The following is a 19,877-nucleotide window of genomic DNA, read 5'->3' as shown; positions in this document are numbered from 1 at the left end:
CAGGAGATCGCCATTTTCTGCCTCTTTTTCGGTGAGACATTTCCCCTCAATGTTGCCTCATAATTGCACGGAATAAATTTTTTCATCGATTGCAAACATGTATGCTTTCCTCTTCAGAACTATTTGAATCATATTAATAACTGGATGTGTTACAAGAAAGCATATTCTCTGAATCTGAAGCCATTGTTTTGATTCTCCAGCAATGCAAGACGTCTTGGCGTGACGTCACAAACTGGGGGCGGGACTTTCTGAAAATACCCAATTCGCAGCTCAATTTTTTGCAGATTTTGGACACTTTTAGTCATTTTTATTGGTGTTTTGCATTTGAAGAAAAATATCATACTGCGTGTTTTGGGTATTTTAGATGCTATAAAACGCTGGAGTCAGTTAAGGTTGTCCTTTAAAGTTGTAGTATTACGTACATTATTGGAAATTATGAAAAAATGCTAACAAATGCAAACAGCTTACTCCTTTTAGCAATCCGACCGTACGCAGAAATTAAAAATATGTACGATTGATGATTACTTTTGGTGTTTAACCATGACAATAGTAGCGATCAGCAGCAGCATTGACGTTGGCTAACCGCAGTTGAAACGAACTAGATTTGAGCCAAAATGGTCTTTGAAAGATCGGTTCACAAAAAAAAAATCCCATATCATAATTGTAGCATGCCATACATTATTTGAAAAAAACATGAAATACGAGGAAAACGTATAATTTGACAGGTATGAAGAGTACCTCTGTGGTACAGAAATGTTGTCATGCTCGGTATAAATATTAGTTTCCAAAGTTAAGGTGACGTTTCCCATACACAATTAGCCTGATAAGCTAACCTAACACCACTAGCAGTTTGTTCCTAATTGTAACATTTATATCAACCTATTACCACCATGACGTTCTTGATCCACTGCTGAAAAGGATGCTTTGATCCTCTCCTCTTTCATCTAGAACTGCTTCATGTCACAAAGAGGGTACAGCAAGTGCTGAAGAATGAAAGACTCTCTGTGTCTTTGAGTTGTCATATTATTTGTTATTTTTTTTTTTTTTCCCCAAGATGGCGGCGCGTGAACACGCAGCGGCTCCCCTCTCTCTCCTGGCAAATTAGCGTTTTCGTGTTTATTATGTTTGTCAAAGTCATTATAAGTGCTTTGCACGCTGGGTCCGAGAGGACAGTAATTTCATCTGTGCTGTATGTCCATGCATATTAGCATCTTTAACAATAAAGCTGACTTTAGCCTGATAAGCTAAGCTAACACCGCTAGCAGTTTGCTCCTAATTGTAACGTATATATCGTCCTATTCCTTATAGCTTTATAGCTAGCTAGCCAGCTTGACAGGAAGTAGACATTCGTGTTTTACCATGACCATATCTTCCATATCATTTGGCCATTTTGTCCTCAGATGGAGAATTTCCGCGAGCGGCTCAAAGAGGCGGCACAAAACGCCCACAAGGTCAAGCCGGTGCCTGGGAAGGCTAATGGTGTCCTGCTACTGAACCAGAGCATCTTCATCAAGGCCTATTTTGGATTTATGTCCTTCCTGGGCAACACCAACAAACTGGGCTACTGCGTGGCGCGCGGAAACATCGGCTTTTAGCTAGCTTTCATGGTACTTGAAATCTTTTTCTTTACCTTTCTGCAGTTTGGAATTTGTTTTGTATCCTTTTTAAAATATATATACAGTGATACCTCGGTTTACGAACCACTTGGCTTACGAACTTTTCGGTTTACGAACGTTAGTTTTATGAAAATTTTACCTTGGCATACGAACACGGCCACATACGGAGCTGCCACAATGAGTGATGTGTCGGTCGCGAACGAGCCCGTTCTCCGAAAAGAAAATGGCAGCCGGCTTGTTTTTGTCCTCTCTTCCCCGCCCCCAGTCGTCGGTTAAAGCCACGTGATTGGTCAAGAACACAGCAGTGAGGGTAGGTGGTTTAAACATTAAAGAGACAGGCAGACGACAGAGAGAGCGTGACAAAATGGATAGAAAACAGTGACATTTGGACTCGTTTCAACTTTGATAGTTCAAAGGCAGAGTGCAAGGTTAAAATATCCCAACAATCAGGCTCCACAAATAACCCGCACAAGCCATCTGTACACTTGATGCAAAAAGCTATCAACCCAGCTAAACAGAACACAATTGATGAGGAACAAGGTAAAATTATCGCGGAGAAAGCACCTACAAGAGATCATTCCTCAAGATGGTGAAAGAAGAAGGTTACATTCCTCATCAAGTGTTTCATGATGATGAAACCGGCCACTCCATTCCATCAAGCCGTCAATGACCATCACAAAGGTAAATAAAACCACTTTATTTTACAGTACAGTTTACAGTACTGTTTATTGTTTTAATTATAATACCATAGCACATTTGTTATCCATAAAATAAGGTATACCTTGTGTAGTTTAGAAAATTAGAAAGTAGAAAATTGTTTTATGGGGACTTGGGAACGGATTATTCTCATTTTAATGGTTTCCTATGGGAAATTAATTTTTGGGATGCACACCTTTCACCTTACACACTCTGTCTGGGAACCAATTAAGTTTGTAAGCCAAGGTATCACTGTATAGATAAAAAGGCCAATTTAAATGCATTTTAAACACCTGCGTTGCTAGTTTCGCACTTTCTTCTTCTCTTTACACCTTACTAGCATGCTAATTTGTCTCTCTGTCACAGTGGGACTCCTTTCCCTTCCTCTCACCACATCTCACATAAAAAGTCGCTCGGCACTCTGTTCACCCTCCTTCGAGATTCACCCCGAACGCAACGGGAGGGATGCGTTTTGTCATTTTAGCTTTTGTATTCATAATTTTTGTGTATTTTTTACCCACTTTGTGTGTTTGTCTGCTGAGAATCCGGGCAGCCATCGTCCCATTCGCACCAAAAGTGAAGCTAGTCCTGTGATCGCAAATATACATTTGTGTATGGTGCATTTTTTTTGTTGTGTGTGTGTGTTTGGATACACACACACAAATACATAATTAACGAGCTGGCGTGTTTTTTAACTGGCTGCTGTTCTTTTTTTCTATGTGCAGGGCAAAAAGGTCTTGATTCATGTCCTGACTATGGCGGCAGCTGCTGTCCCACTTTGACTTGACATTGAGCAACCTTGTCATTGCAAATATTCAACCGGTGTGTATTTTTACTTCTAGCTTCTAATTGTTTTTTTTTTTTTTTTTTTTAAACCCTTATGTTATGTGGCGGGTCAATTTTACCCGTTTCCGTTTTTGTGTTGACTAAAGCACTAGATATCCTTTTTTTTCCCTTTCTTCAAAACTGTTCGAAAATATCTCTCATTTTAAAATATATAACAGTTATTTGACTGTTTTGTGTGGATTTTTACATACGGCTAAAAATGACCCACAACATAATCAATGTGATTTTATTTTCAACATAATATGAGGGTTAAACACTTAGTTACTGACTTTTATTGTAGTATATTTATTCTTCATTGCTATTTTTTCGTCTGATTTAAATTCTTGGGGATACTAAATTCCTTTTTTTTTTTTGCACAAATATTTTTGATTTGTTCAATATCTATTCAGACCTCACAGGGTACATTCTAAATAAATGAGGTATTAGTGACTATTGTTTTAGGGGATGAAACAGGTTGGTTTCAATTAAAAAATATATATCTGAATCACAGACTAATGTGAATTATATTTTGTCCATGAATCCTTATTAAATAATTTCAAATTGTCTTTCAGCTTCCTTTCATTGTTTTTGCCCTGTTATGCTGCTTCCAGATGTGTGGTTTTGTATTTAAGCATTTAACCAATCACATTTCAGCCATTATTTGTGACCATGGTCAGAAATCTACCTGAACTACTACTACTACTTTTATTTGAATTTTTTTTTAGAAGCAAGTTAGTAGCAAAGTCAATATTTTGATTCATTTTCAGCCCCCCCCCCCCCCCCCCCCCCCCCAAAAAAAAAGTTGTTAGTCATCATGAGGTGTGGAGATGGACCATCACTTGAGCTATCTGGATATCTAGCTAGCTATCTGGCTGGCTACCTAGCTAGCCATCTAGCTAGCTAACTATTTGCTATATATTAGCTATCTAACTAGCTCGCTAGCTATCAATTAGTTATCTATTAGCTAGCTAACTTTTATATCTATTTGAGTTACTTCCGGGTTGAGTGAACGCTGGCGCATGTGGCTGCCGCTGCTCACCCACAGAAAAACCGATCCTGTGACTGTAAAGTGACCTTATGAGTTTTGAAAGACGCTTAGAAATTAAATGTATTATTATTATTACCAAGATATAATAATAATACATTTAATTTTAAGCGCCTTTCAAAGCTCTCATGGACACTTTACAGTCACAGACAGGCATAGGTACTATAATAAATAAAATACAATCACAAATACATTACAATAAATACAATACAGTTATAAATGGAAACAAGAGAAAGAGCTACACAGAAAATGCGATTATAAATAGGTGGGTTTTGAGATGGAATTTGAAGGTGGGAAGAGAATCGATGTTACCAATGTTGGGAGGAAGTGAGTTTGGGGATAGAGCAGCTGAAAGCCCTGTCCCCCATCGTGCTGAGACGGCCAGGGGGGCACACAGAGGTGGAGGGAGGAAGAGGATCTGAGGGAACGAGAGGGAATAGAAATTTGAAGTTCAGATAGGTATGAGGGCGCAAGGTTATGCCAAGGATAGCTTTAAAGGACAACCGACGCCCCGGACAAGCTGTGTCCATAATTTGTAAAATCACTTCAAATAACTTCTACTGAGTGTATTTCACAAAGATTCCACCGCATATAACTATATTTTACATTTTAAGACTCGCGCTGAATATTCAGGAAGTCTTTTTGTCGAGTTGATGACTATGCCTGACGTGACGTCACGGAGGGAACGCCCCTGACCGAGAAAGCGCCACACAATGCATTTTGGGTACTTTGTTTGGTCTGAAAACTTCGTGTTGATGCCGAAATTAGAAGGAAAAAACATAAATAACACAATGGTGAATCGTTGTGTTTTGCACCAAGACTACTATTTGATACTAGTTGACACAAATTCCCAGCAGCCAAATCAGCCATTTCCAACGGAGCTTGGGCGCCATCGTGTGCATTTTCGGGGACGCTACATTGGAGTTCAGACGGCTCAAAATGAGACGGAAGGACTTCTTTGATCGATGGCAAACATTTATGCTTTCCTCTTCAGAACTATTTGAATCATATTCAGAACTGGATGATTAAGAAGAAAGCATCTTCTCCAAATCTGAAGCCATTGTTTTGACTCTAGAGCAAGGCAAGACGTCCTGGCGTGATGTCACGAACAAGGGGGCGGGACCTTCTGGAACTGAAACTTTCTGAGGTCATTTTGAAGTACAGTAAAGTCTCGTTATATCGATATCGGTTATATCGATAGTTCTGCTTATTACGATACTATTTCTATGAACGCAAGGAGAAAATTTACATGCCGCAGGATCGGATATATCGATATATCGTCCCGGTTATATCGATATTTTTTCCGACTCCCGAGAATATCGATATAACGAGACTTTACTGTAGTTTTGGGACACTTTAAGTCACTTTTATTGGTGTTTTGCATTTGACTGAAAATATCAGCCTGCGTGTTTTGGGTATTATAGATTTTTCTGATGTCAGTTAGGAAACAAAAAATGTATTTTTCGATCTTTATTTCTTTAATTTTTGATTTCCCATCAGTATTTATTTAACATTGAGTGCCATCGTCATGTTTTTTGACCCGGCCTCAAAACCATAAACGTGCAATTCTTTCTCTCTCTCTCTCTCTCTCTCTTTCTCTCTCACCCAACAGGAAACAAGGTTAAGTACTCTTCACGATCTTGTCGTCCAGCTGAAACTCCACAAGGCAAAGTAACAGGTAAAGTTCAACACCCGTGTATCAAGTATCAGCACCCGAGGGGGGCCGCGAGGGTGGGGGGGATTTAACCTGTTTCCTCCCAGAGTCGAGCACTTTAGCGTCCTTTGCTCTGTTTGGCCCCCGAGCTTAACACCTTGTCCATACATCTTGTTACGAGTCGCCTATACGGGGTTGTAAAAGATCTTCACCGCGCCGATGTTGACTGGGCCTGTAAACGCCCTCAAGAAACATGTTCGTCCCGATCAAAGTAAACGCACCAAAAATTTTGCCGGAAAGTAAATTTTTTAGTCAAAGTAAACAAAAAAACATGTATCTAAAACAACCACATAACTGCTTTAGTCAAACTTTTAAATCCAAACAAATACACATCCATTACACATTCACACACAAACACACTAGTGCGCATGCGCTGACACACAAAAAAAAAACACATTCACTCACACATAGATACACACACCCACAGGTATCCACACACACACACACACACAAAAACAGCCAGCTGTCAAGTGTTATGTCTGCAGGCGTTTTTGGGTGAACGCGGGCACTTGGAGAAGCGTCAAATCCGCAAAGCCTCCCGACTATGTCGGCCGCGGCACACCCTGAATTCCCGCTGGCTGGCCCCCCGAACACAAAAGCCCAGTCGAGGACATCCAATAAACACCGAACGGCGTTTAGGATTGACGGCAGCCCCACCTTAGCCGCGCTTAGTCAGCAAATTACGCCAACCTTGGTCTTGTTGTACTTATTCAGATCAAGCTACAGTCCCCATTACTACATATATATATACACACACGCACACATAAATAAACGCAACAATGAGGACTCATATTAAAATTTGATAGCGAAACTTGCCCAAACCACAAGTGGACAATAAATTGGTGGTACAGTGATACCTCGGTTCACACACTTAATTGGTTCTCAGAAAGTGTGTGTAATTTTCTAAGCCTTAAAACTACACTAAATATACAGTAAAGTTTCGTTATATCGATATCGGATATATCGATAGTCCCGGTTATATCGATACTATTTCTATGCACGCACGGAGAAAATTACGTGCAAACAGGGTCGGATATATCGATAGTCCCGGTTATATCGATATTTTTTCGGACTCCCTTGAATATCGCTATAACGAGACTTTACTGTACCTTATTTTATGTATAGTAAATGTGCTATGGTATTATAATTAAAGAAATAAATAGTACTGTATAATAAAGTGGTTTTATTTACCTTTGTGATGGTCGTTGATGGCTTGATAGAATGGAGTGGCCGGTTTCATCAGCATTAAAGACTTGATGAGGAACGTAGCCTTCTTCTTTCACCATCTTGAGGAATGATCCCTTGTAGGTGCTTTCTCGGCGATAATTTTACCTAGTTCCTCATCAATTGTGTTCTGTTTAGCTGGGTAGATTGCTTTTTGCATCATGTGTACAGATGGCTTGTGCGGGTTGTTCGTGGAGCCTGATTAATGGGAATTTTAACCTTGCAGTCTACACTCTGCCTTTGAAGTGTCAAAGTTGAAACGAGTCCAAATGTCACTGTTTTCTATCCATTTTATCGCTCTCTGTCGTCTGCCTGTCTCTTTAATGATTAAACCACCTCCCGTCACTGCTGCTTTCTCGACCAATCACGTGGCTTTAACCGAAGACTGAGGGCGGGGAATAGAGGACCTAAAAAAAAAAGTCGGCTGCCATTTTCTTTTTGGGAGAATTTGGGAGATTGTGGCGCTCCGTGTGTATCCCAAAAAAATAGTTCGTATGCCAAGGTAAAATTTTCATAAATTTAACGTTCGGAAACCAAAAAGTTCGTAAACCAAGAGGTTCGTAAACTGATATATCATTGTATTTTTTTTACACAAAGAGAATTATCGGAAAATGTTGAACTCTCCTTTGGAAATGTCTGGCTTGGCATGAGTTAAAATTGTTGATGAAGTGATTCCGGATGATGATTTAAAGACGTTTGGTCTGTTGGGATTTTTGTTTTCCTGCCACAAAAACACACCAACCGATGGAGTGTACCCGCGGAAAATAATTGGGAGGGAGTTGCGAGGAACACATTGATGTTGATGATGACGACGTAGCCGCAGGTAACGAATTACCTTGGCGGCCTGGAATGCAATTATTGGCTGGGAAAGTCATTTTGGATCGACTTGGAACCGCGTGTTCCCGACAAAAGCATAAGTACACAACGGGAGAGTCAATTCAATATAATTACGGTAGTCAGTTGTCATGGACATTTTTTTCCCCAATTTGTTTTCATCAGAGATGCAAATAAACCTTTCTGGAGTACGCATTGTTCGTATATTTTCTCAACTAGAAACTTCTCAGCTTATTCTCCTACAATCCGTTTTTTTTTCCTTCTGTATACAGTGATACCTTGGCTTACGAACTTAATTGGTTCCCAGGCAGAGTGTGTAAGGCGAAAAGTGTGTATCCCAAAAATAATTTCCCATAGGAAACCATTAAAATGAGAATAATCCGTTCCCAGGTCCACATAAAACATAATTTTCTACTTTCTAATTTTCTAAGCCTTAAAACTACACAAGATATACCTTTTATGGATACTAAATGTGCTATGGTATTATATATAAAGTGGTTTTATTTACCTTTGTGATGGTCAAGTTTCAAGTCCACTTTTTATTTCTTAGTTTTTAAAGAACTTGAAGTGGGAAATCGGATGACATTTAGTGTTCAAATGTAACACTAGTTCTTCTCTAAACTTATCAGCAACGGTGGTCCTCATTCCTTATCTGGAGTTATCCGGTCCTCACAAAACCATTGAAACAGGAATGTGTGTCTGTGTGTGTTTGTGCGTTGGTCATGTGAGTGTATGCATGTCTATAATTGCGATTGCGCATATATCTGTCGTCGATTGTGCACTTGGTGTGTGCATATTTATGTGTGTACATTAGTGTGTGTGTGTGTGTGTGTGTGTGTGTGTGTGTGTGTGTGTGTACGCATGTAACAAGTGCATCCCATACCGTGTCCCCGACGTCACGCATCACCTCATTCACACTTACTGTATCGACAACAGATGCGAGAACGCTGAGCGCAATGGTGGCGCCGCTAGCCCGTTAGCAACTATGCTAAACCCCCGACAGCTGAAACGTGTTTACCAAACAAGCGAGCAAAATGGCCGCCTCCCGCGAAAAGGGCTTTGCAGGTATTTGGCGGCCGCTAGAATTCGTCTTGTGCGACGCGCCTCCAATATCCCAGCGTGGACGTCTGACCTTGGACGTTCCAGGACGCTTCTCACTTTCCCCGTCGCATTCCCACGTCTCGCATTCCTGACAGATTCCGCTACGGGATGAACCTTGACCTCTCAAAGACCCCGTAAGCAACCTCATCCCCAGATGACCGCACAGTGGCTAGTTTTTCTTGATTTTCCAGCGTGATGCGTTGCACTCTTTAGCATCAAGAGTAGCAAGTTGCTCGTAGCTTACTACAAATGTATCAGAACAGTTTAGCTTTAGCCCTAGCGTAAGCAAGAGTTGCTAGCGGTGCAATAAAGCGGAGGTGGAACAGTTCAAATTTGAAGACGACAAAGTGTTTTAGGCGGTACTATGTCAAAATAATGTTGAGGAGATCCAGACAGGGCCGGAAAATGCCATGACAAAAACAAATACTTCGCAGTTGGAAGACGAGTTGCTTGCAATGCGGTAAAAAGACATAAATAGAGAAACAAATACATAAATTACTGCATTAACTCATTCACTGCCATTCACAAATTTATTCGGGAATTGAAAATATGACGTAGCGCTATTCCCTAATTTCTGCTTGGGTGCAGATAAAGCTCTGGCCATGGCCTCTGGCGATGTTTTTTTTCTCTTCCACAAGGGGGGAGCATTTCCCTTTTTTCCCATGTTAGCGCTTTGTCCCAACTTCAGCTGTTGTTCAAGCACTATATAAACCAATATGTATGGAGTGCATTGTATTTTGGACATTCACCCCCATTTCAACCTCATATAACTCCAGACCAATATAATTTAGTAATTAACTATTTTTGCAATGAAAGAAGAGAGTGTAAGGTTTCTTACGATGTGTTGAATGTTTATGTCGTCCTAAAACTCAATATTCTGTGGGTCCTGGAATTTGAGTGACAATGACAAAAACCCTGGCACTGGAGTGGACACATTTTTGCAGGTCTGGCAGTGAATGAGTTAAATAACCAAATGAATAAATAAATAAATGAATAAATAAATACACAAATATCCACAAATAAATACACACACATACAAATAAATACACAAATACATAAATAGATAGATAGTAAAAAAAATATATATATATAAAAAAATATCATATAAAAAAAAATATCGTGTTTTTTTTTGTGGGTGAGCAGCGACAACCACACGCGCCAGTGTTCACTCAACCCGGAAGTAACTCAGATAGAAAGCGACCCAGCTCGCTATTAGATACCCAACAGATAGCTAGCCAATAGACAGCTAATAGATACCCAGCCAACCAGTTAGCTTGTTAATAGATAGCTAGCTAGCTGGATAGATAGCCAGCGAGCTATCTATAATAATAATAATAATAAAAATAATAATTAATAATAATAAATAAATAAATGCATCTTAATAATAATAATAATAATACATTTAATTTATAAGCGCCTTTTAAAACTCCCAAGGTCACTTTAGAGTCACAGGATACGTTTTTCTGTGGGTGAGCAGCGGCAGCCACACACACCAGCGTTCACTCAACCCAGAAATAACTCAAATAATAGAAAGCTAGCTAACTATATAATAGATAGCTAATAGGTAGCTAATAATAATAATAATCAAAGGCAGGTTTAAAAACTAGAAATGTAGATTCAAAAAAAATACACCAAAATATATTTTTATTAAGACGTTAATTATTTGCCGTCAACAAGTTAGGTGCATGCAGTGGTTGTACGGTGCATTCGGGACCACGGGGGACATCTGGTGAAACCGGAGCGGCACAGCTGTCGCCGGTCTCGCTTTCAAATGTTCCCTCTGCCAACATACAACATGCCAGCCATTTTCACGTTACATTGTTGGCAAAGGGAAGTCGGGGGAGATTGCTGAAAGGGAAAGCGAGAGTGACCCGCCTGTACCACGCCCTGGCCGGACGTCAGCATGCTTGGAGCGGGGGGTGTTGATTGGTTCAACGGAGTGCAATCAAGAACGCCACATGTTAACCTTGCACCCAAAACGTTGATAGCATTATAAATAGGCATACAGCTGCATAGTTGTTGCTTCTGCCCACAACCGCCACCCTCAAAACCAAAAAACAACAAACAACACATTGAAGAAAACTATTTTATTGATAGAATCAATTTTGTCATAATTACTGTATATACGTACTGCTGTGTTATTTCCGGGTAGAGTGAATGCTGGCGCGAATGGCTGCTACTGCTCACCCGCACAAAAAAAAAAAAAATATGTGACTGTAAAGTGTCCTTGAGAGTTTTGAAAGGCGCTTATAAAATAAAATATATTATGTATTCTGCAAATATACACTGTCTATATACTGCAAATATATGCTGTGTGTGCAGATAGGCGCTTGAAATAAAATGTATTATATATATATATATATATATATATATATATATATATATATATATATATATATATATATATATATATATATATATATATATATATACTGTGTATACTGTGTATATATATATATATATATATACTGTGTATATATATATATACTGTGTGTGTATATATATATATACTGTGTATATATATATATATATATATATACACACTGTATATACACTGTATGTATATATATATATATATATATATATATATACACTGTAAATATATATACACTGTATATATATATATATATATATATATATATATATATATATATACTGTGTGTATATATATATATATATATATATATATATATATATATATATATATATACTGTGTGTATATGTATATACACTGTGTGTATACGTATATACACAGTAGATATATACTGTATATACGGCATATATATACAGTAAAGTCTCGTTATATCGATATCGGATATATCGATAGTCCCGGTTATATCGATATTTTTTCGGACTCCCTTGAATATCGATATAACGAGACTTTACTGTATATATATATATATATATATATATATATATATGTACTGTATATATATATATATATGTACTGTATATATACGTATATATACTGTGTATATATGTATATATACTGTATATATAGATGTATATTTTTACTTCCTCCCTATATTTAATCTCGCACGCTCTTGTAGTAGCTTAACAGCATTTATTTTATGTATATTTCTTCATGCATTGGTGGTTTTTAACATTTTTGCCACTTATTTCATAGCATTTCTAATGATCTGCTCAAACTTTCTAATTTGTGGCCTTTTATTTCATAATACAACATTTCAAACAGCCTTGCCTTGAAAGTTCTCAACTTGAGTGAATGAAAAACGCCTTCCAATCCAAGGCATTAACATACCTTTTGTCAGCCATTTTTTTCCCCTTCCACTACACCCACACAGTGGCCGTATCCTGATATCCACGCCATAAATGATGACAAAACTTCCACTTTTTATCCCGCCCCGCAACACGCCCCATTAGTTCAAACGGCATCGGCATTCCAGTGGCTCTGATGTGCCACTTGTTCCTGTGCAACGTGCAATTTAAAGCCGTCCCTTGACCGGAGCTTTGGACTCATGTTACATTTGGATGGTTGCAATCTATTCAGCAGCTTCTTCTCACAATGTTTTGATAACGCTGACGACGTGTTGTTTTGAAAAGGCCCCTCTCGATGAAAGATTGCTTTTCTTTTCTTTACCGTGTGTGTGTGTGTGTGTGTGTGTGTGTGTGTGTGTGTGTGTGTGTGTGTGTGTGTGTGTGTGTGTGTGTGTGTGTGTGTGTGTGTGTGTGTGTGTGTGTGTGCGTGCGTGCGTGTGTGAGAGAGAGCGAAATGTTCTTTACATAGCATTGATAGAAAATGTGACATGGTACAAAAGAAAACAAAAATCCACTGAGCTCACGTGTCGGACTTTTTTTTAAAGCCACATGTCCCTAAATTAGGACCAAACTACAGTGATACCTTGGTTTACGAACCCCTCGGCTTACGAACGTTTTGGTTTACGAATATTACATTTATGAAAATGTTACCTTGGCATACAAACTATTTTTTGGGATACACATGTAGCGCCACACTGAGTGATGTGTCGTTGGCGAACGAGCCCGTTCTCCTAACAAGAAAATGGCAGCCGACTGTTTTTGTCCTCTATTCCCCACCCTCAGTATTCAGTTAAAGCCACGTGATTGGTCAAGAACGCAGCAGTGAGTGGAGGCGGTTTAAACATTAAAGAGACAGGCAGACGACAGAGACACAGTGACGAAATGGATAGAAAACAGTGAAATTTGGACTCCTTTCAACTTTGATAGTTCAAACGCAGAGTGTATACTGCAAGGTTAAAATATCCCATCAATCAGGCTCCACAAATAACCCGCACAAGCCATATGTACACTTGATGCAAAAAGCTATCGACCCAGCGAAACAGAACACAATTGTTGAGGAACAAGGTAAAATTATAGCAGAGAAAGCACCTACAAGGAATCATTCCTCAAGATGGTGAAAGAAGAAGGCTACGTTCCTCATCAAGTCTTTAATGCTGATGAAACCGGTCACTACATTCCATCAAACCATCAACGACCATCACAAAGTTAAATAAATACAGTACAGTTTATTTCTTTCATTATAATACCACAGCGCATTTATTATACATACAATAAGGTATATTTTGTGTAGCTTTAACGCTTAGAAAATTAGTAGAAAGTAGAAAATTATATTTTATGGAGACCTGGGAACGGATTATTCTCATTTTAATGGTTTCCTATGGGAAATTAATTTTTTGGGATACACAGTTTTTGCCTTACACACTCTGTCCGGGAACCAATTAAGTTAGTAAGCCAAGGTATCACTGTACCTTTCAGCGATTCTTTTATGGTTGTGTTAGCATTTTTCCACCTCACGGGGAAGCCAAAGCCGACTTGGAATGGACCTCGTGGACCTACATGGAGAGAGTCAGGAAAGGAAATGTAAACGAAAAAAAAAAAAAAAACAGTTTACAAATACATTCCAGAGCCGAAGATTAGCTGGAGGGGAGGCGGTAAGGGGTTAAGGAGAAAGGGTAGGGCTAAGGTGAAGGGGAAGAACGTTTAGGATTTCGGTTTGGGGGTAAGCTTAAGGGATGGGAGGGAGTTTATGGCGTAGGCTTCGGAGTGTGTTTTCTTGGGCGCTCGGAGAAACACTCCGAGTTTTCGTGTTTATTATGTTTGTTAAGTCATTATAAGTGCCTTTCACGCTGGGTCCGAGAGGACAATACAGTAAAGTCTCGTTATATCGATATCGGATATAACGATAGTCCCGGTTATATCGATACTATTTCTATGCACGCACGGAGAAAATTACATGCAAACAGGGTTGGATATATCGATAGTCCCGGTTATATCGATATTTTTTCGGCCTCCCTTGTATATCGATATAACGAGACTTTACTGTAATTTCATCTGTGCTGTATGCCATGCATATTAGCATATTTGACAATAAAGCTAACTTTGACTTTTGACTTTGAGAAAGGTTTGGTCATAAGTGAGAAAATCGAAGCGGTTAGGGTTTGTTATAAAGTTCACGGGTAGGACTACGGTTCACGAATTAGGGAGTTTCAAGGGTCGATTGGTGAAGGGGTATGGTTTAGATTTCGGACTAAGACAACAGACTTTTTAGATTGTTACCATGTAGGCTTAGTCATGCTGATGAGGTGATACCAAAGCGAATGGGGACAATCAGAGCCAGTCATAGACCATAATCAATCAGTACAAAAAAAGTAATCAGACCTTAGACCTTAGAGCAGGGACCTATCAAAGCAGAGGTCAGGCACCGCCTCTGTCCATTAGGGTTATGTATACAGCCAGAGCTACCAGCACAATTTTAGTTCGCTGACGAAGCTTTTTGGATAGGAGCGAAATTTATATGAATTTATGGCGTAGGCTTTGCTTCGGAGTGTGTTTTCGTGGGTACTCTGAGAAAAGTTTGGTCATAAGTGAGAAAATTGAAACGGTTAGGGTTTGTTATAGAGTTCACGGGTAGGACTACGGTTCACGAATTAGGGAGTTTCAAGGGTCGATTGGTGAAGGGGTATGGTTTAGATTTCGGACTAAGACAACCGACTTTTTACATTGTTACCATGTAGGCTGATGAGGTGATACTAGACCGAATGGGGCAATCAGAGCCAGTCATAGAACATAATCAGACAGAACAAAAGAAGTAATCAGACCTCAGACCTGAGAGCAGAGGTCTGGCACTGCCACCTCTCTCCATTAGGGTTATATATAAAACCAGAGCTACCAGCACAATTTTAGTTCACTGACAAAGCTTTTCGGGTGAGAAGCGTAACCTTCAAAGAAGTACAGATGACGACTGAAGGAACCTTTTCATCGATGGACCATTCCTTTACGACTGAGTGCTTACACAGATGTATTTCGGACTAAGGGACAAAGGGCGGGGCATAAAAGGGGCGATTTTGCGTCACACATGTGCAAAACAACAAACAGGTGGCAAGAACGAGCTACGCTAAGCGTTCATGACGTGCCAATGGATCCTTTTCATTGGTGGCCCCCCACTGTGAGTGAAAGTTCGGGGGTTTGTCATCGAGTCCATCCCGAGATCATTTTGAATGACTTTGTGTATGCGAGGGGCTGTCAGGAGGGCGCATTGTTGACATGATTGGTGAGACCGTCGTGTTATGGAGTGCAGGATCCGCGGGGGGGAATCTAGTGGGGGGGGGGGGGCACAAACCAGTCCTACAAGCTTCTTAGTTAGTCTAAAGATTTGTCTCTCTCTCATTCCCGCTTGTTTAATAACCAGGTCTTGTGTTACAGAAGCAAAAATAACAACACGGCATTTGTACCCCAGGGCATCCTTAAAACCGTAATTACCCCAAAGACCCCCACCCCCTGTTGTGAATGGGTCCTGCTTATTCAGTTTGGGTACATATTTGTCACCTTCTTATTGGTCTGTGTAAGCTCTCAGTCGTACAGGAGTGGTCCATCGATGAGAAGGTTTCTTCAGCCGTCATCTGTACAAATTTGAAGGTGTCGGACATCCAAAAGATAGGCTGCCAAATGAAAAACAAAGTCATGTATTTTATTGAATACATTGTAAAAATGAAAATTGTAAAAAGCAATACATTGGGGAGACTAAACCAATTCTCAAAAAAAAGACTTTATCAACATCGCAGGGATAATACTAGTGGGCGTCAATCTGCAGTACATATGCACATACAAGCTAGCAACCACTCATTTGACGACAATGAGGTTAAAATTTTAGTGAAAGAAAATAGATGGTTTGAAAGGGGAGTAAAAGAAGCTATTTTCATAAAACAGCAAAACCCTTCCCTAAATCGCCATGGTGAGGTGAGGTTCAATTTGGATCATTCCTACAACCGACTTCTTTGGCAACATATGCTTAGTTATGCTGATAAGGTGATACCGGAGCGCAATCAGGCCAGTCGTAGACGCCATACTAAGGCAGGACAATAGAAGTAATCAGTCTGGACAATAGAAGTAATCAGTGTAGCCGCAGGGAGTAGTCCTCTGCTCAACCCCAATCTGAGAGCAGGGACCAATTATTGCACAGACTGGCACCGCCATGTCTGGACAGTAGGGATGTATATGTAGGGCCAAAACTACCAGCAAAAAAATTAGTTTGCTGACGAAGCCTCTTGGATAAGAGGCGAAAGGTCCGTTGCTCACCCACAGTTTTTCTGTGGGTGAGCAGGGGCAGCCACATGCGCCAGCGTTCACTCAACCCAGAATTAACTCAAATAGATAGCTAACAGATAGCTCGCTAGGCCTTCACTTAACCCGGAATTAACTCAGATAGAAAGCTAGCTAGCTAATAGACAGCTAATAGATAGCTAAGTAACGCGGATAGAAAGTTAGCTAGCTATTAGATAGCTAACAGATAGCTCGCTAGGCCTTCACTCAACCCGGAATTAACTCAGATAGAAAGCTAGCTAGCTAATAGACAGCTAATAGATAGCTAAGTAACGCAGATAGAAAGTTAGCTAGCTATTAGATAACTAACAGATAGCTCGCTAGGCCTTCACTCAACCCGGAATTAACTCAGATAGAAAGCTAGCTAGCTAATAGATAGCTTAGTAACGCGGATAGAAAGTTAGCTAGCTATTAGATAGCTAACAGATAGCTAGCTAGGCCTTCACTCAACCCGGAATTAACTCAGATAGAAAGCCAGCTAGCTAATAGGCAGCTAATAGATAGCTAAGTAACGAGGATAGAAAGTTAGCTAGCTATTAGATAGCTAACAGATAGCTAGCTAGGCCTTCACTCAACCCGGAATTAACTCAGATAGAAAGCTAGCTAGCTAATAGACAGCTAATAGATAGCTAAGTAACGCGGATAGAAAGTTAGCTAGCTATTAAATAGCTAACAGATAGCTAGCTAGGCCTTCACTCAACCCGGAATTAACTCAGATAGAAAGCTAGCTAGCTAATAGACAGCTAATAGATAGCTAAGTAACGCGGATAGAAAGTTAGCTAGCTATTAGATAGCTAACAGATAGCTAGCTAGGCCTTCACTCAACCCGGAATTAACTCAGATAGAAAGCTAGCTAGCTAATAGACAGCTAATAGATAGCTAAGTAACGCGGATAGAAAGTTAGCTAGCTATTAGATAGCTAACAGATAGCTAGCTAGGCCTTCACTCAACCCGGAATTAACTCAGATAGAAAGCTAGCTAGCTAATAGATAGCTTAGTAACGCGGATAGAAAGTTAGCTAGCTATTAGATAGCTAACAGATAGCTAGCTAGGCCTTCACTCAACCCGGAATTAACTCAGATAGAAAGCCAGCTAGCTAAAAGGCAGCTAATAGATAGCTAAGTAACGAGGATAGAAAGTTAGCTAGCTATTAGATAGCTAACAGATAGCTAGCTAGGCCTTCACTCAACCCGGAATTAACTCAGATAGAAAGCTAGCTAGCTAATAGACAGCTAATAGATAGCTAAGTAACGCGGATAGAAAGTTAGCTAGCTATTAGATAGCTAACAGATAGCTAGCTAGGCCTTCACTTAACCCGGAAGTAACTCTAAAGCTAAATTTGATGATGTCAAAATGTTAAAATATAATGAAGAGGCCAGTTGAAATAAGAATTCTGCTCACACCTGGCAAAGTATTGGTCCACTGAGGGAGCAGCACTAGCTAGCCAGCCCCTCGGCATCCATCCTCGAAACGGTTATACGGCGTTTAGTAAGACGAGACGAGCGGAAATGTCCGCGCCGACCCGGCAGCGCGTTCTCCGGACAAATGAACAGATGCGGCGGTCCGATCCCCCCCCCCCCGAAGCTTGTCACGGACAGATTGACGTGTGACGTTACGCCGCAGGAAGCCGGCTCTCTACCTGACACTGCTAGCGTATCGGCTTTCGCATGCGCTCATAGCAATGTCAATTCTGTAAAGCCCGCCAATTAGCGACCTGACATCACCCGACGGGCATGAAGAGGCCTGGCCAAAGCGCGACGAAACACTCGGGGGGGGGGGGGGGGGGGGGGGGCAAATGTAAACAAAAGTCAAGGTCATTACAAAACGGTGATTCTGATTAGGAGTCTGACATTTGACTTTAACTCATTCACTGCCAGACAATGTGAAAAAATGTGTGCAGTCCAGTGCCAGGGTTTTTGTCATTGTCACTTGAATTCCAGGACCCACAGAATATTGAGGTTTAGAACTACAGTGATACCTCGGTTTACGAATCCCTTGGCTTACAAACTTTTCTGTTCACGAATGTTAAATTTATGAAAATGTTGCCTTGGCATACGAACTATTTTTCGGGATACACACGGAGCTGCCACAATGAGTGATGTGTCGTTAACAAGAAAATGGCAGCCGACTCGTTTTTGTCCTCTATTCCCCGCCCCCAGTCTTCGGTTAAAGCCATGTGATTGGTCAAGAACGCAGCAGTGTGTGGAGGTGGTTTAAACATTAAAGAGACAGACAGACGACAGAGAGAGAGAGTGACAAAATGGATAGAAAGCAGTGACATTTGGACTCGTTTCAACTTTGATAGTTCAAAGGCGGAGTGTAGACTGCAAGGTTAAAATTCCCATCAATCAGGCTCCGCAAATAACCTGCACAAGCCATCTGTACACTAGATGCAAAAAGCTATCAACCCAGCTAAACAACACAATTGATGAGGAACAAGGTAAAATTATCGCAGAGAAAGCACCTACAAGGGATCATTCCTCAAGATGGTGAAAGAAGAAGGCTACGTTCCTCATTAAGTGTTTAATCAGAATCAGAAGACCTTTATTTGTCCCACAATGGGGAAATTTGCAGTCCACAGCAGCAATTTGAAAGGGCTGATGAAAGCGGACACTCCATTCCATCAAGCCATCAACAACCATCACAAAGGTAAATAAAATGAATTAATTATATAGTACAGTTTTTATTTAATTATAATACCATAGCACGTTTATTATACATAAAATAAGGTATATTTTGTGTAGTTTTAAGGCTTAGAAAATTAGAAAATTATATTTTATGGGGACCTGGGAACGGATTATTCTCATTTGAATGGTTTCCTATGGGAAATTATTTTTTGGGATACACACTTTTCGCCTTACACACTCTGGGAACCAATTAAGTTTTTAAGCCAAGGTATCACTGTAATTTAATAAGAGTTCAACCTATTACATTTTGCCATTCATATCGACGTTTTATGTCTATCATTTATGTGGATTAACGTTGGCTCTTCAAATGTTGCGATGCCTCTATGTTCCTTATAGTTCCGTCTTTTCAACATACCTTTTTTTTTAATTTAAGACCACCACATCCATCTTTCCGCCAGCGACCTGCCGTGCATGCTTTCGTCCGAAGCGTCCCGCAACACCGGACGGCATGTTTTATTTTTAAAGTACGTATCCGATGACAAAGGACGCTTAAACTTCCCCTCGATTGGATTACACGCGACGCAGCGTACGCTCAT

The 19,877-nt window shown here is 40.1% G+C and overlaps 1 protein-coding gene and 1 long non-coding RNA gene across 3 annotated transcripts in view; one reads left to right on the top strand and one right to left on the bottom strand.

Moving 5' to 3' along the window:
* Positions 1-5,849, top strand: part of tprg1 (tumor protein p63 regulated 1) — a 30,300-nt gene extending 24,451 nt beyond the window's left edge. The window contains exons 6-8 of one of the 2 annotated variants that reach the window (XR_016115657.1): positions 1,401-1,607; positions 3,038-3,134; positions 5,795-5,849. Coding sequence is in view for 1 of the 2 variants with exons in the window: in XM_089001868.1 (XP_088857994.1) it covers positions 1,401-1,595 (195 nt within the window). In the remaining variant the exon portion in view is untranslated. Of the gene's footprint in view, positions 1-1,400; positions 1,608-3,037; positions 3,704-5,794 lie in introns of those variants that run through there. The other variant, XM_089001868.1, reaches the window with a different exon arrangement.
* Positions 5,850-13,777: 7,928 nt separating this feature from the next.
* LOC148895147 (uncharacterized) lies at positions 13,778-18,171 on the bottom strand. Its single transcript, XR_016115558.1, has 3 exons — positions 18,058-18,171; positions 15,881-15,993; positions 13,778-13,887 (listed from the first exon to the last, which is right to left on the bottom strand). It is a non-coding gene; the product is annotated as an uncharacterized LOC148895147 (long non-coding RNA).
* Between the last annotated feature and the right edge of the window lie 1,706 nt (positions 18,172-19,877).

Source organism: Hippocampus bargibanti, linkage group LG07, assembly GCF_051943395.1.
Source record: "Hippocampus bargibanti isolate YZ-2025 linkage group LG07, ASM5194339v1, whole genome shotgun sequence".
NCBI classification, from domain to species: domain Eukaryota; kingdom Metazoa; phylum Chordata; class Actinopteri; order Syngnathiformes; family Syngnathidae; genus Hippocampus; species Hippocampus bargibanti.
The sequence above is the reverse complement of the archived record's forward strand: the minus strand, read 5'-3'. Positions and strand labels throughout refer to the sequence as shown.